This window comes from Papio anubis, chromosome 5, assembly GCF_008728515.1.
Source record: "Papio anubis isolate 15944 chromosome 5, Panubis1.0, whole genome shotgun sequence".
Classification (NCBI taxonomy): domain Eukaryota; kingdom Metazoa; phylum Chordata; class Mammalia; order Primates; family Cercopithecidae; genus Papio; species Papio anubis.
The window spans coordinates 16,116,722-16,144,189 of NC_044980.1; the positions used below are offsets into that span (position 1 = coordinate 16,116,722).

Below are 27,468 nucleotides of genomic sequence, written 5' to 3' on the forward strand. Positions count from 1 at the left end.
AGTGGCCCGTGGTGACAGGCACCTGTAATCTCAGCTACTTGGGAGGCTGAGGTGGGAGAATCACTTGAACCAGGAGGTGGAAGTTGCAGTGAGCTGAGATCACACCACTGCACCCCAGCCTGGGAGACAGAGTGAGACTCCTTCGGAAAAAAAAACAAAAGAGAGTTTGCTTATAGAGATTTGCTCAACAGCAGCTAATCATGGACAGAAGAGAAGTCATGTGCTGCACTGTTAGTAAGTCTACCTCAAAGTTTTCAAATCCAAAGATGTCGAGGATGCCAATAGACTTGAAGTCCTCTTTGCCTTTGATCCTGCTGTTGATCTTTTTGATCACCCACTCAAAGCAGCACGCATACAGAGCCATGGCCAGGGAGTCCCTGCTGTCTACTGCCTGTGGGGAGAGGAAGCGGCACAGACTCAGCTGACCCTGGCACCCAGATAGGCAAGGCCATCCCCGCCCCACTCGAGAGACACACACAAGACTAGCATAGCATCTGGCCCTCCAGTGTGAAGTCAATCGATACCATCTAGGAAAGGACAGATATCTAAAGAAACGATAAACTGGAGCTCACATATTTCCTTTCTGTTAAGATTAAATGCCAGGATTCCAAACTCAACTTGCTATGTTGAATTACACAGAAGAATCTAGACTATATATACGGGTACAAATGTTAGCAGGTTTAAAACAATAATTAAGATGTGAGCTCTTTTTAAAAATTTTCTGATTTTCTATTATACTTTGTATTTACAAAGTTTTTCTTCATAATATGGTCAGCATTTTTATTTATCCAATTAAAAACATATTAGAAGAGCGTGATGGTTAATACTGAGTGTCAACTTGATTGCAGGATACAAAGTATTAATCCTGGGTGTGTCTGTGTGGGTGACATCTGAGTCAGTGGGTTAAGGGAAGCCACATCCATCCTTAATCTGGTGGGCAAAATCTTTTTTTTTTTTTTTTTTTTGGGAGATGATGGTAGATGCTTTGTTCTCTTAATAACAGCAATGGGATGCTATTGAAAGCACCTGAGGTGGGGAAGTGGGTATGACATATTTTGTGTTTGTAAAATTATCACATTGTCTTACCAAACTAAATATGCTCTTTATTTTTTATTTTTAAATTTTACTTTAAGTTCTTGGATACATGTGCAGGTGGTGGGCAAAATCTAATCAGCTTCCAGTGAAAATAAAGCAGGCAGAAAAATGTGAAAAGGCGAGATTGGCCCAGCCTCCCAGCCTACATCTTTCTCCCGTGCTGGACGCTTCCTGCCCTAGAACATCGGACTCCAAGTTCTGCAGTTTTGGGACTCAGACTGGCTCTCCTTGCTCCTCAGCTTGCAGAGGGCCTATTGTGGGACCTTCTGATCGTGTAAGTTAATACTTAATAAACTCCCCTTTCTATCTATCTATCTATCTATCTATCTATCTATCTATCTATCTATCTATCTATCATATTAATTCTGTCCCTCTAAGAGAACCCTAATACAAAGAGCTAGCACATATACATTTGCTCAAGGCAGCAGCAGAGGCAAAAATAAATAAAACATATTATTATATTGTCTTCATTATAATACATCATTGTTATTGTTGTAGGTAATGTTTATTTAGTGCTTACTCCATACCAGACATTAAATGCTCAGCATATATTTGTTGTTTTTAGTCTTACAAAAATCCTATGAATTAGGTGTAATTATCCTTGTCTTATAGCGGAGGAAACTGAGGCATAGTGACTAAATTTCCCAAGAGCAGACAGTAGTAAGTGGGTCAAGTTCAAAGTCAGGCAATCCGCATTTGACCCATCCTGTTAAACAATAATCAGATGTTGTTTTACACAATTAGCAATTCAATAGCTTTGTCTATTCCCAATCCTCGGGTATCTTCTTCATTTTGATCATGAACCAAAGTCATTTGAACAGTTATTAATACATTACAGTTACAATATAACTGTTATTATAGTTACATATTTGAATCAAACCTATGGATCTGAAAACCCAGGAGTGTGCAGTAAGGCAGGATCGGATGGCAAAGCATGTGTACCTGTTGAACATTGAGAGGCGTGAGGATCTCTTCTCCCCTGAGGAACATTGATCTCTGGGTCAGAGCATCTGTGAGCTGTGTTGGGTCCAGCCCAAGTAACTCTGCAGATCTGCCCAAAGCTGAAAACAGAGAGTAAGACAAAGGTGAATGAACCCATCGCCCCTGAGAAGCTAACCAGGCTTAGTGAAACCTTAACGCAGAGAACACTCCTGAATCCCTCAGGCAAAGTTTAGAGACTGCATGTTATTGCTAAATTATTCACTCCCTTAGTGAATCCTAGGTTAGTAGCATAGAGCCTCGTGCTTGGACGAAGTGTGGTCTGGGAATCCCATGGGTGTCCCCAAGATCCTGTCAGAGGTTTGCAACTACTTCCTTTTTTTTTTTGAGATGGAGTCTCACTCTATAGCCCAGGCTGAGTACGGTGGCATGATCTCGGCTCACTGCAACCTCTGCATCCTGGGTTCAAATGATTCTCCTGTCTCAGTCTCCTGAGTATTTTCAGTAGAGACAGGGCTTCACCATGTTGGCTAGACTGGTCTTGAACTCCTGACCTCAAGTGATCCGCCTGCCTTGGCCTCCATGCCCGGCCTACTACTTTCATTAATAACAGTAAAATGTTATCAGCTCTTTTCACTCTAATTCTCTCCCCAGTAGTCTCCCAGGCTGGAGTGGAGTGGCGTGATCTCGGCTCACCGCAACCTCCGCCTCCTCGGTTCAAGCGATTCTCTTGCCTCAGCCTCCTGAGTAGCTGAGATTATAGGCACCTGCCACAACGCCTGGCTAATTTTCGTATTTTTAGTGGAGATGGTTTTTGTTTGTTTGTTTGAGATAGAGTCTTGCTTTGTCTCCCAGGCTGGAGTGGAGTGGCGTGATCTCGGCTCACTGCAACCTCCGCCTCCTGGGTTCAAGCGATTCTCTTGCCTCAGCCTCCCGAGTAGCTAGGATTACAGGTGCCCGCCACCATGCCTGGCTAATTTTTGTATTTTTAGTAGAGATGGGTTTCACCCTGTCGGCCTGGCTGGTCTCAAACTCCTGACCTCAGATGATCCACCTACCTCGGCCTCCCAAAGTTTTGGGATTACAGGCGTGAGCCACTGTGCCCAGCCCCCAACTGTCTTTCAATATGTCAGACATTAAAGAAATTTGCAAAAAGATAAGATAATGTGACTATCCTTACTGTCTTCTGATTTGGAAAAGAGTCTTTTAAATAAAAATAGAACATTTATTTTAGTATGCAATGGGTTTATTATTATTCTTTTTAATTGAATAAAGAATACTTTTTAAACATCTCATTTTAACTTTTAATTAGAAGTTTTAACTTTTTTTTTTTGAGACAGAGTCTCACTTTGTCACCCAGGCTATAGTGTACTGGTGTGATCTTTGCTCACTACAACCTCCACCTCCTGGGTTCAAGCGACTCTCATGCCTCAGTCTCCCCAAGTAGCTGGGATTACAGGCACACACCACCACGCCTGGCTAATTTTTGTATTTTTAGTAGAGATGGGGTTTCACCATGTTGGCCAGGTTGGTCTCGAACTCCTAACCTCAAGTGATCCACCTGCCTCATCCTCCCAAATTGCTAGGATTACAGGCATGAGCCACTGTGCCCAGCCAAAAAGTTTTAACTTTTAAATGTGTGGCCAGGCGCGGTGGCTCAAGCCTGTAATCCCAGAACTTTGGGAGGCTGAGACGGGCGGATCACAAGGTCGGGAGATCGAGACCATCCTGGCTAACACGGTGAAACCCCGTCTCTACTAAAAAAAAACAAAAAACTAGCCGGGCGAGGTGGCAGGCGCCTGTAGTCCCAGCTACTCGGGAGGCTGAGGCAGGAGAATGGCGTGAACCCTGGAGGCGGAGCTTGCAGTGAGCTGAGATCCGGCCACTGCACTCCAGCCTGGGCGACAGAGCGAGACTCCGTCTCAAAAAAAAAAAAAAAAAAAAAAAACTTTTAAATGTGGTCAACATCAACAGATACAACCCACATAAACAAAAGCTCTCTGGGGTTCTGTGATTTCTGAGAATATTAAGAGGTACTGGGTGGAACCAGACACTTGAGAATTACTGGCCTACAGTACTGGTCTCCTCTAGAACCACTTTGAACTTGAACTCATCTAATTTCCAGCTTCCATGACCTCATCTATTGCTTCCATCAGAAAAGTTTTAAAAAGTAATACATAAATCACTCAAGCAAAATGACAACTGACATAGCTATATGTTAACTCATTTTATCTTGACAGCAAATCTCTGAGACACTGTACAGGTGAGAAGTCACGAGTGTTCAGGGGATAAATAACACAGGAAACAGCATGAAGCAGGGAAGGGCTATGAACCCAGCATCCTGGCTTGCAAAACAAAGGGTCTTAACCATTCTACCACACTGGCACTCAACAGGACGATGCCACCTGACTCTCAACACTTTCCTATGTTGATTCCTGGTTGCTCATATTTCCACATATTTGACTCATCTTCCTTCTTTTTAAACAGAGAACACGGCCGCTATCCCAATTGACTAGTAACTTTTCACACACTCTGAGCCTTTCTTAACCGACACTTCGTATCTGATAAAACTAACGTTCTGTAGCTCTCTATGCAAGGAGTCAAAACATTTTCTCTTTTTTATTTATTTATTTTTTTGAGACAAGATCTCACTCTGTTGCCCAGACTGGAGTGCAGAGGCATCATCTCAGCTCATTGCAGCTTCAACCTGCAGAGTCTCAGGTGATCCTCCCACCTCAGCCTCCCAAGCAGCTGGGACTACAGGGGTGCACCATCATGCCTGGCTAATTTTTGTATTTTTGGTAGAGATGGCCACATTGCCCCAGACTGGTCTCGATTTCCTGGGCTCAAGCAATCTGCCCGCCTCCACCTCGCAAAGTGCTGGGGTTACAGGCAAGAGCCACCGCAGCCGGCCAGAATTTTCTCTCTAAAAGGCTAGACAGTCAATAATTTAGGTTTAAGTTTCCTATGGGGAACAAAGGGAGAGAGGAGCGCAGGCAGGCATAATCTTACCTGTTTTGAAGGAAACCTGCGCCCCACCAGCAGTGATAAATTCTATGTTCCCAAGATGCAGTATACCAGCAAGCAGCCTCGACACTTCCCGAACTTCCTCCTTGCTGAACTGCATCACATCCATTGCCGTCTAGAAGAAAATAAATGTATTTAGTTTTATGTTGTTTTTCCCACTGAAGAAAATGTAGAATACCCCTGATGATATAAAATTACTATGTGTTATTGAAAAGGCAAGGAAAAAAAAATAGATGCATAATCACTCACTTGTTTTTTTGCTTTGAGACAGAGTCTTGCTCTGTCACCCAGGCTGGAGTGCAGGGGCACAATCTCGGCTCACTGCAACCTCCACCTTCCAGGTTTGAGCGATTCTCGTGCCTCAGCCTCCAGAGTAGCTGGGATTACAGGTGTGTGCCACCATGCCTAGCTAGTTTTTGGGTTTTTTTTTTTTTGCATTTTTAGTAGAGACTGGGTTTCACCACGTTGGTCAGGCTGGTCTCGGACTCCTGATCTCAAGTGATCCACTCACCTTCGCTTCCCAAAGTTCTGGGATTACAGGCGGGAGCCACCACACCCGGCCCATAATAACTCACTTTTAAAACGATGAGGACTTTACATAGTACACATAAAAGGAGGAAGATAAAGAACTATAGCATGTTCAGAGATAATCAATGAAATAAACATAGTGTCTGCCTTACATACAAGTCTTCTATATATGCTACAAAAGAATTACTTCAGGCAGTCAGAGTCATGACAATAATAAAGAAATAGTTTTTTGTATAGTTATCAGAGTGGATGAAAATTCTGTTATTTTCTTTAGATGTAAAAATGTGGAGAGGGAGTACTTGGAGAGGGGATGTTTTTCTGTTTGTTTGTTTGTTTGTTTTTGGTAGAGATGGGGGTCTCACTATGTTGGCCAGGCTGGTCTCAAACTCCTGGCCTCAAGCAATCCTCCCACCTTGGCCTTCCAAAGTGCTGGGTTTACAGGCATGAGCCACCATGCCAAGCCAAGAATTTTAAAAAATTAGCCAGGTGTGTTGGTGCATACCTGCAGTCCCAGCTCGTGGCTTGGCTGAGGCAGGAGTATTGCATGAACCCAAGAGGTCAAGGTTACAGTGAGCTATCACCGCATGTGTACTCCAGCCTGGGAGCCTGGGTGACAGAGTTAAGACTCTGTCTCTTAAAAAAAAAAAAAAAATTAAATAAATGCTGATGGAAAATCTAAATAGATGTGGACGTGTCTTCATCACGTCTCTATTTTTAATTTCTCCAAAGGATTTTTTATGGTCTTATCTTGGCCTGAGGATACTAAGTGGAAGTTAACATAATGCTGCTCGGGGAAAAATAAAAATAAACCGGCACTTACAGGAATCTGTTACAACAAGTATCTAAACAACTGAAGCCACGGGTTTTCTGAATCATATCCAAGATTTGCTAATTTTCTATTGTGACCGAGGAGCTATATTCTTGTGACCAAAAAAAGCTATTAAAAAGGAAAAGAAAACCAGACACACATACACACCAACCAGGGGGCAGACTTGCTGGCAATACCATGAAAATGACCTACAAAAAGAACTTGGACTCACACAAGGACCATAGGAGAGTGGTAAGAAGGAAACCACGCACCACCCTGAAGCAATAGAAATTGCAAAAGGAAACAACTGGAGATTAGCACTGCAAAAAGTTCAATTGCTTTTCCTTTCCTTTTTTTTTTTGAGACAGAGTTTCGCTGTTTTGCCCAGCCTGACGTGCAGTGGCACCATCTTAGCTCACCGCACCCTATACCTCCCAGGTTCAAGCGATTCTCCTGCTTTAGCCTCCTAAGTAGCTGGGATTACAGGCATGCGCCACCACGTCTGGCTAATTTTTGTATTTTTAGTAGATACGAGGTTTCTCCATGTTGGTCAGGCTGATCTCGAACTCCCAACCTCAAGTGATCTGCCCACCTTGGCTTCCCAAAGTGCTGGGATTATAGGCGTGAACCACCACGCAAGGCCAAGATTAATTTCTTTATAAAGAAAATGCAATAATGCCAGAAAAAAAAAAAAAAGACCAACAATGGAGAGGGAAAGAATTAAAAGATCCACTGACATATACATGAGTGACAAAAATAGGGAGAAATGCAAATCCAGGGTACTGTTTTCCTTCCTAGAAATCGAACATGTACAAATTAAGGTAAATATGAGATCAGTTCTGTCAAATTAGCAAAAATTTCAGAATGATAAAGATTAGTAGAAAAGAGACATTTATACAATGGTTGTTAGTACTATAAAATAGTATAATCTTTTTGGAAAACAACATGATTATCTGACAGAATTGTCCTAACTATATAATATGTATATAATATTAGAATTTTCATATCTGAGAGAAAAACCAACAACAAAGGTTCAGAGGAGAAAAATAACTTTCTCAGGGTCGCACAACCTAAATTCAAAGTCCGGCCCAACTGACTCAAATCTAGGAACTTACTATAATTATTTATTACTATTTTGATACAGGGTCTCACCCCCGTCACCTGTACTGGCGGGCAGCGGTGTGATCAAGGCTCACTGCAGCCTTGACTTCCCAGGCTCAGGTGATTCTCCCACCTCAGCCTCCCGAGTAGCTGGGACAACAGGTGCACACCAACACACCTGGCTAAATTTTTGTATTTTTAGGAGAGACAGGGTTTCGCCATGTTCCAAGCCTGTCTCAAACTCCTGCGCTCAAGCAATCTGCCCACCTAGGTCTCCCGAAGTGCTGGGATTACAGGCATGAGCCACTGACTGTGCCCAGCCAGGAACTTATTATTATTATTATCATTATTATTATTATTGACCCAACTCTGTTACTTTATAAAGACATAAAAAAGAAATCGATATAATCTCCAATAATTTCAATGCTGGAAATTTGCTTCATGGAAAATTTCAAGAGCAGAAAAAAAAACCTTTAGAAAATATTCACTACAGTGTTACCTTAATAACACTTTCACAGAAAAATAATTCTAATTATTCTACAATTAAACAAGTCAAATATAGTAAGTTATATAAATATTGCATACTTTTTTTTTTGGAGATGGAGTTTCACTCTTGTTGCCCAGGCTGGAGTGCAATAGTGCGATCTCGGCTCACCGCAATCTCCGCCTCCCAGGTTCAAGTGATTCTCCTGCCTCAGCCTCCCAAGTAGCTGGGATTACAGGCATGTACCACCACACCTGGCTAATTTTGTATATTTAATAGAGACAGGGTTTCTCCATGTTGGTCAGGCTGGTCTTGAACTCCTGACCTCAGGTGATCTGCCCGCCTTGGCCTCCCAAAGTGCCGGGATTACAGGTGTGAGCCACTACGCCCAGCCTATTGTATACTTTTTAAAGAAAATTATGCACATTATATAGAGAAACAGTTATATTTATGGTAGCTTTTTGTAAAAAAGCAAAAAAGCTATTTTGTACCCATATTATTTTAAAAACTCAGGCTGGGAAGAAAATTTACAAATCTGAAACTAGTTCCAATAGTTACTGTTAAGGGTTAACTGTGAGTTAACAGTGTTGGTAAGCTCATGAACATTCTATTCTGTCGTGTCTTTTAATGTTGCTGGCAATAAATATGTTTACAACAAAAACTGAGACAATCAATGGGTGAATGGTTCAACAAACTACTGTCTATTCAATGGAATACCAAAAAAAGCAGTGAACAGTGATACGTGCTACATGGATGGCTGGAGGAAGCTGGATACAGGAGACTACACAGTGTGTATTTTCGTTACGTGGAACTCTAGAGAAGATAACTGTACACTAGAGGGACTGAATTAGATCAGCAGTTTCCTAGGGCCAGGTGTGGGGGGTTGGGATTGCCTGGGAAGGGGCACAGAGAAACTTCTGAGGCAGAGGATTCCCTTTTATCTTGATCATTGTGGATAAATGGGTGTGTAAATTCAAAATTCACTGAAATGTATACTTTAAATGGATGCATTTAATTATGTGTTCATTATATCTCAATAAAGTTGATTATAAAAATTAAAATACCATAAATTACTTAAAGGTGGGAAGGCTATCACTTCATGCGTACAAACAGAAAGAAAAATAACTATTTGCCAAGTGCTTATCAATTTAAAAAAGCCTATGAGAAAATAATCATTCAAATTTAGAGATACTTATCAGTGACTTCTTCTAAAAGGTAAAAGCAAAGAAATGCGGTTAAGATACACAAAATAATTTGTTATTCTTAAGACTTTTTAAACTGTGTTAAAGACCGTATCAGATATCAGCAAAATAATTAAAATGCACCTACACTGTGCAAAAGTTAAATTTTCCCCTTTCTATGATTAAAGTTTTCTTTATATATGACAAGATATACTCATAACTAATATACAATCATTTTCTAGCCTGGCAACATAGCAAGAACCCCATTTCTTTTTTTTTTTTTTTTTTTTGAGACGGAGTGTTGCTCTGTCACCCAGGCTGGAGTGCAGCGGTGCAATCTCTGCTCACTGCAAGCTCCGCCTCCCGGGTTCCCGCCATTCTCCTGCCTCAGCCTCCCGAGTAGCTGGGACTACAGGCACCCGCCACCTCGCCCAGCTAGTTTTTTTTTTGTATTTTTAGTAGAGACGGGGTTTCACCGTGTTAGCCAGGATGGTCTCGATCTCCTGACCTCGTGATCCGCCTGCCTCGGCCTCCCAAAGTGCTGGGATTACAGGCTTGAGCCACCGCGTCCGGCCAGCAAGAACCCCATTTCTAAAAGAAATTAAAAATTAGTGTGCTGGCATACAACTGTACTCCCAGCTACTTGGGAGGCTAAGGCAGGAGGATCACTTGATCCCAGGAGTTCAAGGGTGCAGTAAATCATTATCACACCACTGTACTCCAACCTGGGCAACAGAGTGAGACCCTGCCTCAAAAAAAAAAAAAAAAAAAGAAGTGAAATAAGTAGAAAATTTTTAACTGCCAAATAAAAAATATTGACACATACCCCATAAATAAAAATGCTTGGTTAAGTTCTAAAAAAAAAATACAAAGGTTGTATAAGAAGATATTTAAGCAAATGAACAAAATAAATGTGCTTACTATATTAATAAATTTGTGGACTTCTTTGCTTCCGGTCTAACTCTTAAGTGATTGGGTAAGTAGTAGAGTCGTGATAAGTGGCAACTGCATTAATCATAACATGGAATAATTTAACGTCTAAAACCAGTTCTCACCAATGCAGACATGTATGCTAAAACTCCAGCAAGAGTCTCTATTGCTTCTTACTCTCCTATTTACAATCTTTGTTAATAAGCAATCTCCACCCCTTTGACAAGAGTAGCTGCTTTATGGCTTATTATAATTAGTATTTCAACACTACGTCTCAAGACTGAAAAAACCATGGGAAATTCTCGGTATGATTCAGCACATAAAAAACAGATGCTTGTGAATGTGAGTGTGTACTAGGGGGTGGCCAATACGTGGTAGAATCCCAATTATCATGCACAAAAAGAGCTCAACTTGTCACACTGGAAACAAAGAGAGGAGTGTCACCATTGGAGAAGGCTAAGGTACCTCCAAAGAATCCCAGAAGTCGTCAACAAATGATATGTCTGAAAGGGTGACAGGGGAGGCTATTTTGGGCACAGTAAATTACAAGTAAGTAACTCAATAATAAATTTTTTTTTCCCCCTGAGACAGAGTTTTGCTCCTGTTGCCCAGGCTGGAGTGCAATGGCTCAATCTCGGCTCACCACAACTTCTGCCTCCCGGGTTCAAGCGATTCTCCTGCCTCAGCCTCCCGAGTAGCTGGGATTACAGGCATGCGCCACCACACCCGGCTAATTTTGTATTTTAAGTAGAGACAGGGTTTCTCCATGTTGGAAACGCTGGTCTTGAACTCCTGACCTCAGGTGATCCGCCTGCCTCAGCCTCCCAAAGTGCTGGGATTACAGGTGTGAGCCACCGAGCCCGGCCAGGTAACTCAATAATAATATATTACATAATGTTATGTTTTATTAAGTAATATTATGTTATTTTAAAAATACGTTATAATATAAAATTGGCTGACCATCCAAGTTTTCCAACACTGAAAGAGACGGACATTTCCAAGTTTTGCAACATTAAAGTACAAAGTCGGTCCTTTAAATTTTGATAAAATCTGACTCATGATGAATGAATTCATGCATGCATACACAAGGTCACACACTATTCAAACCCCAAGGATATACCCAGGAAGGTCCACGCAGTCAGGAAACCCCTGCCCTGAGTGCCAGGCACGCAGTAAACGTTCAATATTTGTGGAGTAAGAGAATAAACAGATGATCACTCAGCAAAGACTCCTGTTACTTCGTACACATTTCATCAGCCACCATCCTGGTGGGCCAAATGCAAGCAATAAAATAAACTAGTTGTTACCACCAACTTGAAATAGCTTTTCATCCTGACCTAACACTTTAAGATGCAATTTGAAGGGCTGTATAAGCAATGTCTATGAAATTTAGCATAGGTTCATTGCCTCTGCTCCAGGAAACACCAAGTCTCTCCTAAAACTGTTCAGAATACCTCATTGGTACTTTTTTATATTAATGTTTATTGTGACCAATGATAAATTTTAAAAATACATTAAGGCAAATTCTCAATGAAATAAGCAAAATTCTTAAAAGGTCCTACTGCCAGAATACACTAACATTAAAGTTGATATAAAGAATCATGTTTTTTGTTTTTGAGACAGGGTCTTACTCTGTCATCCAGGCTGGAGTCCAATGGCATGATCATGGCTCACTACAGCCTCGAACTCCCTGGGCTCAGATAATCCTCGCACCTCCAAGGTAAGCTAGGACTACAGGTATGCCACAATGCCTGGCTAATTTTGTTTGTTTATTTTTTCGAGATGGAGTCTTGCTGTGTCACCCAGGCTGGAGTGCAGTGGCGCAATCTCAGCTCACTGCAACCTCCACCTCCTGGGTTCAAGCAATTCTCCTGTCTCAGACTCCCGAGTAGCTGGGACTACAGGTATGCGCCACCATGCTGAACTAATTTTTGTAGTTTTAGTAGAGACGGGGTTTCACTATGTTGGCCAGGCTTGTCTTGAACTCCAGACCTCATGATCTATCTGTCTCGGCCTCCCAAAGTGCTGGAATTACCGGCATGACCCAATTCTTTTCTTATTTTTTTATTTTTGAGATGGGGTCTGGCCCTGTCGCCCAGGCTGGAGCGCAGTGACGTAATCTCGGCTCCCTGTACCCTCCATCTCCCAGACTCAAGCCATCCTCCCACCTCAGCCTCCCAAGTAGCTGGGATTACATGGGTGTGCCACTACACCCAGCTAATTTTTGCATTTTTTTGTAGAGGCAGGTTTTTGCCATGTTGCCTAGGCTGGTCCTGAACTACTCTGCTCAAGTGATCCGCCCACCTCAGCCTCCCAAAGTGCTGAGATTACAGGCATGAGCCACCGCACCCCACCTATCCCCCAATTCTTGATTCTCATAGGTTTGGGAGGAGAAAATTGTATTGTATAGAAAAGAATATATTTTCCTCCTTCTTTCCCAAAAGTGATACCTTTTTTTTTTTCTTTTTCTTTTTCGCTTCACTGCTTAGAATTTCCAGTACAAGGTTAAAGAGTAACGGGTTAAATTTTGCTATTATTATAGCAAAAATGTCATGTTTGTAATGTTAATAAACATCAGCTAAGTTTTCATTGATACACCTGCTAGACTAACACTAAAAAGTAATTGCAAATTAGACATTTAAGGATCTATAAATATCTGTTCTAAGTAGAATGTACTAACTAGAATACATTTGTCAGGTATGCTCATTATGTCAATTTCATGTATAAATTTCTCTTCCTTTCTAGATGACTGACATATCCTTTTGTCATAAAATCAAATTTCAAATGCCAAAACCTATTACTTCCATTTAGCAATAAAAGCTAGCAATCACTGAGGGGAAGCCAACTTCCAAAAGTTTACTTGTAGCTGACAAAAAGAACAGACAGTTCTGAAGTGGAAAACGATGTCCCGAGAGAACACAGAGTACCACCAGAGTATCTGATTTCTCAGGGCCTTCCCAGGCAAGGGAGCTGCCACTGCCAAGTGCTCCCTAGCGGCCAGCAAGCGAGCTCGCAGGTGATGGGACCTGCAGTGACACTGCCATGTGGATAATCAGGCGTCTTGTCTGACTTCTTTTTTCACCAATTATTGTTCTTTACTTCAAGAAAGAAACAAGAAATAAACAAAATAGGAAAATAACCCGGAGACAAGTCTTTTTTTTTTTGGTCCTGCTCCTCAAAAACGAGAATGAGAATTTATTTTAACACATCATCTTTTCAGCAGACAGTAATAAATGAACCGTGGTGGAAGGTTTGAGTAGTGAGAGGTCTAAAGGGCCAACATAAAGTTGGAAAAGATAATTAAAAGACTTAGAAAAACACTTCATAAAACCCAGTGTGCAAGGCCAAATCCCACAACTCTGCAGGCAGATGCCAAAAGGTGCGGTCTGCAGGAGGCTTTTTGTTGACAGGTTAGAAGATAGAAGAGATGGAGCGGGAAACCGCTCTGCATTATAAATGACAGGTTGTGACATCTTTAAAAGGGAGGCAGAGTGGAAAACAATCATGTATTATAGCCTAGTCTGTTTGGAATTTCGTTTTCAACTTAAGGAGACATATGTTAGCCATAGAGAAATGATGCATGATTTATATCCATTTGTTAAAAATACTTTGATTTCATTCCACAGGCAGTCCTAACAAATAATCTACGAGAATGAAAGGGAATACAGAATGAAGAGCTGTTAGTCTTCCAGCAGCAGCCTAGGAGGTGAAATCTGAGGTGCACTGAAACCAGGTATTACCTGCCTCGCGGTTTAGAGTGTGGGATCCAGAGTCAGACTGTATGTGGATACGGGCTGCACCAGGTACTAGGTAAAGTTAGGATGGTCACTAACTTCTCTGAGTCTTAGAATGCAGACAACCATACTTCCTACCCTCAGAGGATCGTTGACAGTGATTGGAAAGTAATCTCCACATGAAGTTCGGAACAGTAAGTGCTCGATAAATGTCAGCTGCATTTGTGATGACTAGAATGATAATGATAATGACTCGACCCTAGGTGCATTACATCTAACTATTCTTTCTTTTTTTTTTTTGAGACGGAGTCTTGCACTGTCACCGGGCTGGAGTGCAATGGTGCAATCTCAGCTCACTGCAATCTCCGCCTCCCAGGTTTAAGCAATTCTCCTGCCTCAGGCTCCCAAGTAGCTGGGACTGCAGTAGCCCACCACCACACCCGGCTAATATTTTTGTATTTTTAGTAGAGACGGGGTTTCACTATGTTGGCCAGGCTGGTCTCGAACTCCTGATCTCGTCATCCACCTGCCTCGGCCTCCCAAAGTGCTGGGATTACACGCATGAGCCACCATGCCCGCCTGCATCTAACTCTTCTAGTAAGGGCTCTGGGAAAGAACTTAAGATCACAGTGATGAAATCTCCTGGCCAGACTCGATTGGGTGGGGCTGTTCGTAATGCTCGATGACTGGGCTATCTTAAACGCAGATACCTTGTAACAAAGCCCTTGCAAGAGACCGTGGCATGCCACAACGCAGAGACAGGATGACTAATGCTCGTGCAACCAGAAATGGCTATCACAGGCCACAAGGACCGGATGATACCTTAACCGTGAGACAGCCAAATGCTTAGGCAGATAAAATGGGGTCCCCGGGGAATCTCCAATCGGTCCAAGAATGTTCACATTAGATGCTTTTGGGTCGATGAGGGAACCTGCCCAGGGCTTGTCTGGGCATCCCACAGTGGACTTGGAGCCTGACATGCACACTGGGGGAAGTGGGCGGGGCCATGGGGATTTCTTCCATGGGGAAGAGAAGCCTGCTCTCTTCCGCTCATTTAGTGACCTGGGAATCAATATGTGAGGTGGGGGCCTGTTAGCAGGAACCCTTCCCACTTTGCTGAGGGTCTTTCTTTTTTTTTTTTTTTTTTTTGAGATGGAGTCTCGCTGTCTCCCAGGCTGGAGTGCAGTGGCGCGATCTTGGCTCACTGCAAGCTCTGCCTCCCGGGTTCACGCCATTCTCCTGCCTCAGCCTCCGGAGTAGCTGGGACTACAGGCTCCCGCCACCACGCCTGGCTAATTTTTTGTATTTTTAGTAGAGATGGGGTTTCACCGTGTTGGCCAGGATGGTCTCGATCTCCTGACCTCGTGACCTCCCAAACCTCCCAAAGTGCTGGGATTACAGGCGTGAGCCACTGCGCCCGGCCATTTTCCTTTCACCTAATAAAACCCTGTTCTACTCACCCTTCAATGTGTCCGTGTGCCTAAGTTTTCCTGATCGTGTGACAAGACCCCAGGTTTTAGCTGAACAAAGGAGCAAAAATCTGCAACAGTCACCTGGGCCAATGGCTGGCAGATTTGTTTTTAGCTACAGAATTTGTTTTTCAAATAAATCTTACTTGTAAGCCACAAAATGGAGGATCTGGGGGTTCCAGAGTGAAGCCCATGATTTGGGGGGGGGGGGTTTGGGGGGGGTTTGGGGGTGGAAGATGCACTTTCTGAACACACTGTCCCAAGAAAACCACCCATCTGCCCTGAATGACACACTGCTCGCTCATCTTCTAAGGAAAGAAGAGTCCTCTCAAATCCCTTTCAGCCTGGAACTTGGAACAAGAAGGAAATACCTCTTCTCACCCACTGGTCCAAATGTAATTACTTCTATTTCTATTTTTAAAAATATTTGGAAACAGAAAATGAAATCTGTCCCTCTTAATAGGGTATCTGATACCTTTTTTTATTTTTTATTTTTTGAGACAGTCTCGCTCTGTTGCCCAGGCTGGAGTGAAGTGGCGCCATCTCAGCTCACCGCAAGCTCCACCTCCCAGGTTCACGCCATTCTCCTGCCTCAGCCTCCCGAGTAGCTGGGACTACAGGCGCCTGCCACCTCCCCCGGCTAATTTTTTAGTATTTTTAGTAGAGATGGGGTTTCACCGTGTTAGCCAGGATGGTCTTGATCTCCTGACCTCGTGATCCGCCTGCCTCGGCCTCCCAAAGTGCTGGGATTACAGCCACTGCACCCAGCCAGTATCTAATATCTTAATAGGGAAAAAATTCAAAAGTAACTTACAATAACTTCCCTAAAAGATTCCTGGTCACTGATTGTCTTGTCTTCTACACATCCAGATTGATTCAAGTAGTGGTAGTTTTCCGGCGTAGATAAATAAAATTCTTCTACAGGAAGACAAAGAAAAACACGACGTCACAGTTGTCCAGGACAAGACAAAATTCAGAGTTTTCACTCTGATTTTTTTAAGTATCTATGTAATTCTCTGCTCCTAACAGTCTCCCATAAAGATAGTAAAGTTCCCTCTTAGTTATCATCTAGGGAAAACAGAAAACAATTAGTGAAACGAAATGAGATGATTAAAAACAGTTACTGAAAGAACATGATGAGGATCCTGTTTTACTGTTTTCTCTTTAAAAATCTTTTTTTTTTTTTTTTTTGAGATGGAGTCTAGCTCTGTTACCCAGGCTGGAGTGCAGTGGTATAATCTCAGCTCAATGCAACTTCTGCCTCCCAGGTTCAAGTGATTCTCCTGCCTCAGCCTCCTGAGTAGCTGGGATTACAAGCGTGAACCATCATGCCTGGCTAATTTTAGTGTTTTTCGTAGAGACGGGGATTCACCATGTTGGCCAGGTTGGTCTCGAACTCCTGATCTCCAGTGATCCGTCTGTCTCGGCCTCCCAAAGTGCTGGGATTACAGGAATGAGTCACTGCACCCAGCCAAAAATCGAATATTTAGAAATTAACTTTATTCAGGGTGTTTGAAAAGTGAAACCGGTTGTAATATGTTATATATTTTCCATAAACATCGTTTACATTAAAAATGTACCAAGACTCAAAAAAAAAATCCAAGGTTTCTCTATTGATAATTTTCTCCCTCTATTATTTCTCCCTACTGTAAATTCAGCATCTTTTTGGTGTTCGCATAATGTACATTTCATTGCTATCTGTGGAATGTCAACATTAAAACAGATGTCCTCTCATATACTGACATCTATTTAAATGGAAAATGAGCTGCTAGTCCGCATTACCCAGCTGTCATCCCACTCACTCACCTCTTTCTTCATGTTCCAGCCCTGCCAGCAGTGCATAAAATATGTGATAATTCCTTTCCCCGGGATTTTGCCTTACTACTCGGTTCTGGGAAGATAAATCAGATTTATATTCAGAGATGTTTCCTGTGCTTAATTCACACAAACCAATAATTTCTGAAAATTGTTATTATGGAAGAAAATGTGGATTAAATCACGTTTACTTACTTTTTCTAATAAATCTTCATGTGAAAAGCAATGGCAAGTCAAGGAAAAAAACAAAGCTATGCCATGCTCAACCAGTCTTTCATTTTCTATTCTTTGCTGCCCAAATAATTACAGCTCCCTGTTCCTTTGACGTAGAAGCTTCCAGTGCCAACAGACAAGCAAACAAAGCTTAGACTATTTCATCTAAATCCAATTCCAGGCTTGACACATGGTACCCTGTCAGGTACCTAACTAACTGACACAGCTGATTTCAAACAAATACCTGAGGTTTAATGATGAATTCAATGTTTCAGATTATGGAAATTATATCAGACATTTATAAAACAAATATGGTTCTTTATTTCACAGAAGAATTTTTGTTTTATTTTATTTATTTATTTATTTGACAGTGTCTTGCTCTGTCACCCAGGCTGGAGTGCAGTGGCGCGATCTCGTCTACCTGGGTTCAAGTGATTCTCCTGCCTCAGCCTCCCAAGTAGCTGGGATTACAGGCACACGCCACCATGCCTGGCTAATTTTTGTATTTTTAGTAGTGGTGGGGTTTCACCTTGTTGGCCAGGCTGATCTCCTGACCTCAAGTGATCTGACTGCCTCGGCCTCCCACAGTGCTGGGATTACAGGCATGAGCCACCGCCCCCAGCCACACAGAATAATTTTTAAAAATTATTTTATTTTTTTTAAGAGACAAGGTCTTGCTATGTTGCTCAGGCTGGTCTCTAACTCCTGGGCTCAAGCAATCCTCCTGCCTCGGCCTCCCAAGTAGCTGTAACTATAGGCACATACACCATGTCCAGCTCATAGAAAAATTAACAGGTAAAGTATACTAACATTAGAGCAATAACTAACTGCTCTAATTCGTTAAAGAACCAGAGAAAGACACGTTTCACATTCTTTTTCAATCCTTATAATTAGTGAGAACAGTTTCTAATACTATAGATAAAAAATAAATGAAAGAGGATACAATCTACAATTCTCCCGCCCTGAATATTTCCTTTCTGACAGATGTTCAGCTGAACAAACTTCCCAAAGCGACTAGAGTTGTTGTTGTACACGGTCTTCGCATTGCCGAAAGCTTCCATGATGGGGCTGTGAAGACAGCGAGGGCAGCAGACAGCGTTAATAAGGGCGGGTCTGAAGATAGCAACAGCACTTCTCACAAATGTCAAAATATACAACTGCGAGGAAAATCTGAAACCAAAAGGACTGAGGGTGACAATGTTTATTTCCAGAAGAGCCAGATTTTCAAAATGCTTGTTGAAATGGGTTTATCCGCATACCCATCTTAGCGAGTACAGCTGTGCTGCCAACAGATGCCACAGAGTTAAGGGGACCGCAGTGGCTCGTTCCTGCACAAGTGAGTGTGGCCTTACATGCACAATCCAGGGACTACACAGAAAAAGCCCCCACCCCAATTATAGAAACTGAAGAAGTTCCAGTCCTGGAAATTTCACCTATTTGTTGTATGTCCCCGGGGGCAACTCATTTAATTTATTTGGGTCTTTTCCAAGTGTAAGATGGAGTCTGACTAGATTGGGGCCGGCAAACTTTTTCTGGAAAGGACCAGACAGTAAGTGTTTTAGGCTTTGCAGACCATGGGGTCTCAGTTGCAACTACTCAGCTCTGCCACTATAGCCTAAAAGCAGCTGTAAACACTCCTCATGAGTGTGGCTGGGTTCCAATAAAACTTTATTTATAAAAACAGATTACAGGAGGAAGATGAAGTTCTGGAGACAGATGGCAGCAATGGTTGCACAACAACGTGAATGTACTTAATGCCAACGCCACCGCTCCGTACGCTGAAAAATAGTTAACACACATTTAGTGCTAGGTATGTTTTACCACGGTTTTTAAATGGAGTGTATACATGCTAAAAAACAAAAACAGGCTGCAGGATATAGGCACGAGGCTGTGGTTTGCTGACCCCTGGACAAATCTCTAAATAATAGGATGTATAAAGTCCCTACTGGTTCTAAAGTCTTACAAGGCACAAACCATCTATCAGGCAATGACATATTTTATACAACAACTTGGGTGACACCTAGCCCTCTTTCTAAGTTCTGAGGCTCCCTGTTAGAGAATGCATCACTGATCTTCTGCACACAAGAGGTCCGTTCTGCTCATGTTAAGCCTCCAAACGGTGGATGCTGAAGTGAACCCTGCTCGTCTCCACACTAAACCCCCTTTTACACAGTGGCTGGGGGGTGACATTTCTGCTGCTGACAAGGCCTCCAGAAAGCTAGTCAAGTTTATTCTTCTCCATAAACTCCAATACAAGTGCCTTATCTGATCCAGGTGCTTCACACGTGAAGCTGGAGTCAAAGGCTCTCGGGTAGGAAGGAGGCTGCAGACGGTCATTGGGTACCACTCAGTCCCCATTTCAGACCTGGCCTGACAATGAAGGGACAGGAGGCAAGAAGGAGTTGCTGCTGGGCTCATTAGATATTACTATGTGCATGGCAAGATCTTTTCTTCAGGAATTGTAAAAGAGAAGTCAAGAAAAAGAGAAACGCGACCAACTAATTTTAACCCTTTCTTAAATAAGCCATACCATAAGGAAAGTGAATCCTATTAGTTGGAAACAAGAAAATTGATAAACAAATACCTGCTTTCAAGAATGGCTCGTTCAACACAGGATGTCTTCTCCTTTAAGGACAGTTCCAAAGACTGTTGACTGATGACTGACAGAAACTTGAGGATCAATTTAGTGCTTTCGGTTTTACCTGCCCCACTTTCACCACTGAAAGATAAAATGCAAAAGTTTGTGCTTCTAACTATAATTAAAAACAAACAAACAAACAAAAACAGCTTTGGTCAATGGCACCGTAATTACTCAACGGAACAATGGTAGAAAGGTGGGAAAAGGGAGATCAAAATGCCTGTTTCCAAAGAGCTGAGTTAAAAGAAAGCAAAAGTCCTTTCTCCTGCTGGCCACACTGTGTCTGGCCTTACTCGCCGCTTTTGGCAAATGAGGCAAACAGAACTACCTCTTCCTAAGGAAAGGTCGTAAGATGGATGGTGCTTTACAGGGAAGGGAAGCTCTGGGAGAGAGGGATCTTCATTTCGTTCATCCCAAACACCTCCACCGTGTAAACATTTGGTTAAATGCAGGAACTCACTAACATGATCTGTCTGGGAAACTTAAAGCAGGTACAAGTGCGTAAAAATGCAATCATTCATGAATATTATTGAGGGGACAAGGCAATGAACCTGCGGGTACACAACCCACACTAAATCATGATATTCTCACAATAATCCATGAGGGAAGCATGGCTGAGTGTCCGAGTCAGACTCTTAACGCCAGGTCTGCCTGATCCAAAGTCCTGCTGAGGTCACGTGTTAGTGATAGTTAAGGACAAGTGAACAAAAAATCCAGAAGGAAGGGAGGCAAAGGACAGAAGTAAATAAGGGATGAGTTATGACTTCAGAGACGGGCAAACATTAGTCAGGCCAAGAAAGCACAGAAGCCACAGAAGCTGGGAAAGATTCTTATGGGAGAATGAGATCCAGGCCTGATTAGGTCAGCTGGGCTGAGATGAAAGGCGGCAGCAGACACGAGCTAAGGTTGAGCTGGATGCTTCAGAGGCAAGTGCAGGAGCCAGAGGGCGGTGATGACCTCATCAAGGTCACCTGTAAAAAACGCAGCTTTGGAGGAAAAGCTCTAGAAGGACCGAAGGGTCCCTCGGGAGACCAGCTGCTGCTGTTGTCTAGGCCCGCGGTGGCCAGGTCCCAAACACAGTTAATCAGGCTGGAGATGGAGAGGAAGACACGGACATGAGAGAGACTTGAAAAGAGAAATCCTGGTCAGGCACGTTGGCTCACGCCTGTAATCCCAGCACTTTGGGAGGCCAAGGTGGGCGGAGCACGAGGTCAGGAGATCGAGACCATCCTGGCTAACACAGTGAAACCCCGTCTCTACTAAAAATACAAAAAATTAGCTGGGCATAGTGGTGGGTGCCTGTAGTCCCAGCTACTCAAGAGGCTGAGGCAGGAGAATGGCGTGAACCCGGGAGGCGGAGCTTCCAGTGAGCCGAGATCACGCCACTGCACTCCAGCCTGCCTGCCTGGGTGACAGACTGAGACTCCATCTCAAAAAATAAAAATAAAAAGAAATAAACGAAAGGAGAAATCCCATCCATTTGGCATATGGCACCATGCTTGGTGCTGTGGAGAGAAAAGCAGCAGCAAAGAGCCTGGAAACTTATGAGAAAGGTAAACCAAAGGGATAAGCAAGAGCACAGCCATACAAACGCCACCACGAGGCAGCACGCTGGCAACCGCTGAATGCTGGGATAGGCAGATGAGCCCCTTTTGCATTCTAAAGAGAAGTCCTGTGGAATACCAAGAGCTGGGATGTTATCAGGAAAGAGGAATTTTGCTAAAAATGTGAATTAATTGCATGTAATAAGAGAGGAAATGATTCAGAGATGACGCCAACATGCTGGGCTGGATGCAGGGGTCCCAGGGATCTCCACTGGTCTAGACAACCGCAGTCCTTTCACCCACTCTACTAGCGACAGTCCTGGGCATGGGCCAGTGTCACGGTTCCACGAAGACGTAATGTCGTAATGTCAAGGGTACTGTGGGCTCCTAGGGGAGGTTTGCACACACACACGACACCAGACGGAAATGTCCCCTTTGCAGCAGACAACAAAGATCTGAGAATCTAAACCTGTCTTGAAATCATAAAGCAAAAGTCAAGAAAATCAGAGGCAAGCCCAGTGGGAGTGGGGGCTGAACCCACATCCCTGAAACTGCCCTGCCTCGTGTGGTCTGAAATAGTAAAAGGCAGCATAGATTAGGCCACCTTTAGTTGGGGTTTCCCTTACTAGTCACCAGGATCTTCCCAGTACAAAGCTCAGCATACACTGAGTAACGGGCATCTGCTCGGCCCAGTGCCTGGCACGTGGGATGCATCCAATAACAGTGCATGGAATGACTCACAGAAACCAAGAGAGACAGTTTCAAGGAATTATTTAAATGATTTAAATCATCTTCCATATTTAAAACGTATCTATATTGATGTGGCAGCTGTTGGTGGCTGAGTTATTAAAACAAAAACTAGAGGGATAAGTTGTCTAGTGAAAATGGTGAGGCAGAAACAATGTTATGTGTTCCTCAACCTACTTCTTTTTCCTCGGGCACACAGAAGCCCAAATGTTTAGACTCCCTTGCAGTAAAAACGGCAGGCAGAGGCCAGGCACAGTGGCTCGTGCCTGTAATCCCAGCACTTTGGGAGGCTGAGGCGGGTGGATTACTTGAGGTCAGAAGTTTGAGTCCAGCCTGGCTAACACGGTGAAACCCTGTCTCTACTCAAAATACAAAAATTAGCAGGGCATGGTGGCGCACGTCTGTAACCCCAGCTACACGGGGGGCTGAGGCAGAAGAATCACTTAAACCTGGGAGGTGGAGGTTGTAGTGAATGGAGATCGCGCCACTGTATTCCAGCCTGGGCAACAGAGCCAGACTCCATCTCAAAAAAATAATTTAAAATAAAACAAAAAACAAAAAAACCGGCAGGCAGTCAGTAACAAGGGGACCAAGTGTAGCCAGTTGAACAACTGAGCCAAGGGGCTATCAGCCACTTCTATGCCTGGTAGCTAAAAACCTCCTTCACGGTTCTCTGGGTTCCATCTTCCATTTGCCACCTAAGTGTCCTCAGAGATGGCACATCTTGCAACCAAAGAAGCCTACAGAGTAGACTCCAGTCCCTTGCCTACCCACCAGGGGCTATGAGACGAGCAAGAAATAGACCATCCCTGTGTTACACCCCTAAGATTTGAGGGCTGTCTGTTATAGCAGTCAGTCTACCTTGGCTCACCGAACATGGCAAAAATACAATCATGGAGAAGATACGATACTCTTCAAACTCTACAGCACAGGCTTGGTCAAAGAAAACCCAGGATTCTCGTCGTCGTAAAGATGCCTGAAGAGTGTACGACACATTGAGAAAAAATATGGCTGGAGATGGACCAAGTCATGGATATCAGTCTCTTTCAGTCTCTCATACAGGTGGAAGATCTCTTTTCTGAAATGCTTGGGACAAGAAGTGTTTCTGATTTCAGATTTTGGATTTTGAGAATATCTGCATTATACCAATTGGGTAACCCTAAATCTGAAAATATGAAATCTGAAATGGTCAAGAATCTGAAACCTTTTTTAGAGCCAACATGATGTTCAATAGAAATGCTCTTTTGGGTTCTCTGGGGCAGATTTTCAGATGAGGGATGCTCAACCAGTATAATGCAAATATTCCAAAATCCAAAAAAAAATGGAAAAAACCTGAAAGCTGAAATATGCCTAGCCCAAAGCATTTCAGATAAGGGGTACTCAAGCTGTGCAAGTAAAACGTGGAAAAACCCTCAGATTTGCACAGAGCTCTGCAATGGTGGCTCTCAACCCTGGCTGCACATTAGAACCACCTAATAGGTCCAATAGGTCCCTCGTCCAAACCTGTGGGCATAGAACTCTGTCATCTGTATTATCTGTATTTAAAATATATATATTTTTTGGCCAGGGGCAGTAGCTCACATCTGTAATCTCATCACTTTGGGAGGCCAAGACGGGGAGATCACTTGAGGTCAGGAGTTCGAGACCAGCCTGTCAAACATGGTGAAACCCCGTCTCTACTAAAAATACAAAAATTAGCCGGGCATGGTAGTGGGTGCCTGTAGTTCCAGCTGCTCGGATGGCTGAGGCAGGAGAATCACTTGAATCCAGGAGGCGGAGGTTGCAGAGAGCAGAGATTGCACCACTGCACTCTAGCCTGGGTGACACAGCTAGACCCTGTCTTTTTTCTTTTTTTTTTTTTTAATGATTCTACTATGAAGCCAGGTTGAAGAACTGCTACTCCGGAAGGCAGCCTCCCACATAATTCAGCTAGGACTCTACCAGGAGATAAGTGGTGACTACTCAGATATTGGGCTGTGGAAGTGTTTTACAAACAACAGGGCAAAGAAGAAATATAAGTAAATAACTCGCAAACTGCAAAAACCCAGAAATATGCCGGATGTCCCAAGATACTAATGTCACGGTCACAGACTCTGCAGGTAGAGCACTTCTGTCTAACCCATCTCCTCCTCCTCCCGCCTGCAGCTCCACCTGCTCCTCATTAGCCCAAGGCAATGACAGTTCTATGCCTCGTGCCAACAGGCTGGCCGACACGAACTCAGGCTTTGGCAAAAATGTGTTCATTCAGATTAACCAAAAGGAATATATATATACATATATGTGTGTGTGTGTGTGTGTGTACATATATATTTTTTTAATTCTAACTATAATAATGAAAATGTGAAAATGAACCCAAAGCACTCATGTGGGGCCATAGGCTGTCTTAAAAATTGTGAGAATTTTTTGTAGGCACAATGGAAAGTCATAGGACAGTTCCTAAGCAGGAGAGTATCATGATCAGATTTAAGGTTCTAAATAATTGGGTTTTTTGTGTGTGTGTGTGTGTGACTTTCGCTCTGTCGCCCAGGCTGGAGTGCAGTGGTGCAATCTTGGCTTACTACAACCTCCACCTCTCTGGGTTCAAGCGATTCTCCTGCCTCAGCCTCCCGAGTAGCTGGGATTACAGGTGCCTGCCACCACGCCCAGCTAATTTTTGTATTTTTAGTAGAGACGGAGTTTCACCATGTTGGCCAGGCTGGTCTTGAACTTCTGACCTCAGGTGATGCACCTGCCTTGACCTCCCAAAGTGCTGGGATTACAGGCATGAGCCACCAGGCCCCAAAGAATCATTCTGACTGTTGCGTGGAGAATGGACAGAAAGGAGGCAAGGAAAGAATCAGGGAGACCAAAAGGGTGATGCGGGAAGGGTCACAGGGGCAGCAGAGATGAAGTGAGAGGCCCAAGAAAGACTGGAGGGCAAGTGACAGGATTGCTGAGGGGTCTGGCCAAGGGGTGGGCAGCAAGTGATGGATGGGGAGGCATCAGGGATGACTCCTGGGGCCCCTGAGAGTTTGCTACCATGATGATCCAGGAATTGGTAGCACCAGGTTTGTGCATTTGCCAAAACTCATCAAACTGGATACTTAAGACTGGCATACTTTACCATGTGTAAGTTTATCTTAATTTAGGGTGGGAAAAAGAATGACTTCCAGATCTCAGACTTGGGACAGGGTAGGATGGAGAGGGTACTGGCTGAGATTGGGAAGCACAAGAGGAGGGACAAGTTTCTGGGAGAAAATGACACGGACTTTAGAACATGCCACCCCTGAGACATCTCAGTGATGACACCTAAGGGGCACTAGGACTTAAGTCTGGGACTCGAATGAGAAGTTCAGGTTGTATAAACTTCAGGAGTCCTGCAGACTCAGAGAAGAAAACGCAGGTGGGTGAGAAGACAGGAGGTGAAAAATGACTGAGGAGCTGAGGAGTGGCCATGGAGAGCTAGGAAGAAATATAGGATGGGGCGCCATGGTAGGGGGCGGCTTGCTGAGATAAAGGAGTAGTTGAATGAGGGTGTGGAACCAAACGAGCATCTTTTGTATTTTTTTCCAAGATGGAACACACTAAAAGTTTTTGAATAATATCAACAATCCAGTAGAGAGAGAGGTCAAAGAATCCAGGGCAAGGCGGCTCAGAGATGCAGCAATGTGTTCAGGCAAGCAGAGAGAAGGGATCCAGGACACATCTGAAGGAAAAGCAACCTGATACGAGCAGGGCCTTTTGTGCACAGGACACGCTAGCCTCCCAGCCGCACACACCAAGGCTGGCAGTTTTCTAGATCCAGCCCATGTGTCAGCAAACAATGGTCCTCAACTATGACCTGCTGCCTGTTTTTATAAATAAAGTTTTATTGGAACACAGTGCAGGCTGTGCATCTGCATACTATCTGAGTGCTTTCACACTACAAGGGCAGAGTTCATTAGTTGCAACAGAGGTGCTTTCGCCCACAAAGCCTAAAATATACACTCTTTGGCTCTTTACACAAAACTTTTTGCTGGCACCTATAACACTACTTACAAATCAATTCCCTTGATCCACACAATTTTCTCAAAATATAAATCGGATCACTCCTTCAATTGTTCAGTGAACTTAGGAAACTTCTCTACTGCCTAAAGGATTAAGTGCAAAGGTTTTAGGAAGCCAAACAAAGCCCTTATGTTATGAAGCTGTACCAGAAAGTAAGAGTCTGTTCTGGAAATACAGACTTCACTCATGCCTGTAATCCTAGCACTTTGGGAGGCAGGCAGATCACTTGAGGTCAGGAGTTTGAGACCAGCCTGACCAACATGGTGAAACCTCATCTCTACTAAAAACACGATAAAAAACTTAGCCAGCCATGATGGTGCATGCCTGTAATCCCAGCTACTTGAGAGGCTGAGGCAGGATAATTGCTTAAACTTGGGAGGGGGAGCCAAGACTGTGCCACCACACTCCAGCCTGGGCAATAGAGCAAGACTCCATCTCAAAAAAACAAAACAAAACAAAACAAAACATAGACTTCACAGGCAGAGAGACTGAAGTTCAAATCCTGTTTGTGGCTAACAGCTGAAGTTTCTTCAGTAAGTCTACCAAACAGTTCTGAGCCTCAGCTTCCCTACAGAAAATGCCTCTTGGACCTCTCTGAGGAATACACAAGAATAAGTCTCTCAATGAATTTCAGTTCCTTTTTCTTTGCGTTTCCCACTCCACCTCTTTCATCTGCTGTATTACAAGAGCATGTCCTCAAGTCTTATTCTGCTTGGTGCCTTTCTAATTGAGGATGCAAGTTTTGTTCAGCATTCCAACACTATCACCTCTAAATGGAGAAGTAGAAAAAAAACCAAACACTCAGTTATCAATCCAGGACATCGTTAAGTAGAAATCACTCAAGTTTTGAAAAACCAAAACACACAAAGCAAGCAAAGATCCGGAACCAACAGTCATTCCATATAGTCATCCTTTGACTGACAGCTGTTGAATGCTGGTCCTCTCCCAGACACTGTCCTGGGTACCAGGCTGCAAAGATGAATTAGCCACAGGCCTTGTCTATATTATTCACTGTAAGAAGTCATACATACTGCAAAGACCACATGATCTGGTTTGGCTGTGTCCCCACCCAGATCTCATCTTGAATTGTACTCCCATGATTCCCACATGCTGTGGGAGGGACGCGGTGGGAGATGACTGTATCACAGGGGTGGCCTCCCCCATGCTGTTCTTGTGGTCATGAGTGGGT

At 43.5% G+C, this 27,468-nt stretch overlaps 1 protein-coding gene across 2 annotated transcripts in view; it reads right to left on the bottom strand.

Moving 5' to 3' along the window:
- Window positions 1–27,468, bottom strand: part of MYO10 (myosin X) — a 283,038-nt gene that overhangs the window by 103,650 nt on the left and 151,920 nt on the right. For both annotated transcript variants that reach the window (XM_031666095.1, XM_031666096.1), the window contains 8 exons: window positions 19,909–20,043; window positions 18,268–18,392; window positions 17,307–17,320; window positions 17,103–17,187; window positions 16,111–16,214; window positions 5,047–5,176; window positions 2,038–2,156; window positions 245–391 (listed from right to left, as the gene is read on the bottom strand). In XM_031666095.1, coding sequence (XP_031521955.1) covers window positions 245–391; window positions 2,038–2,156; window positions 5,047–5,176; window positions 16,111–16,214; window positions 17,103–17,187; window positions 17,307–17,320; window positions 18,268–18,392; window positions 19,909–20,043 — 859 coding nt within the window. The remainder of the gene's footprint in view (window positions 1–244; window positions 392–2,037; window positions 2,157–5,046; window positions 5,177–16,110; window positions 16,215–17,102; window positions 17,188–17,306; window positions 17,321–18,267; window positions 18,393–19,908; window positions 20,044–27,468) is intronic.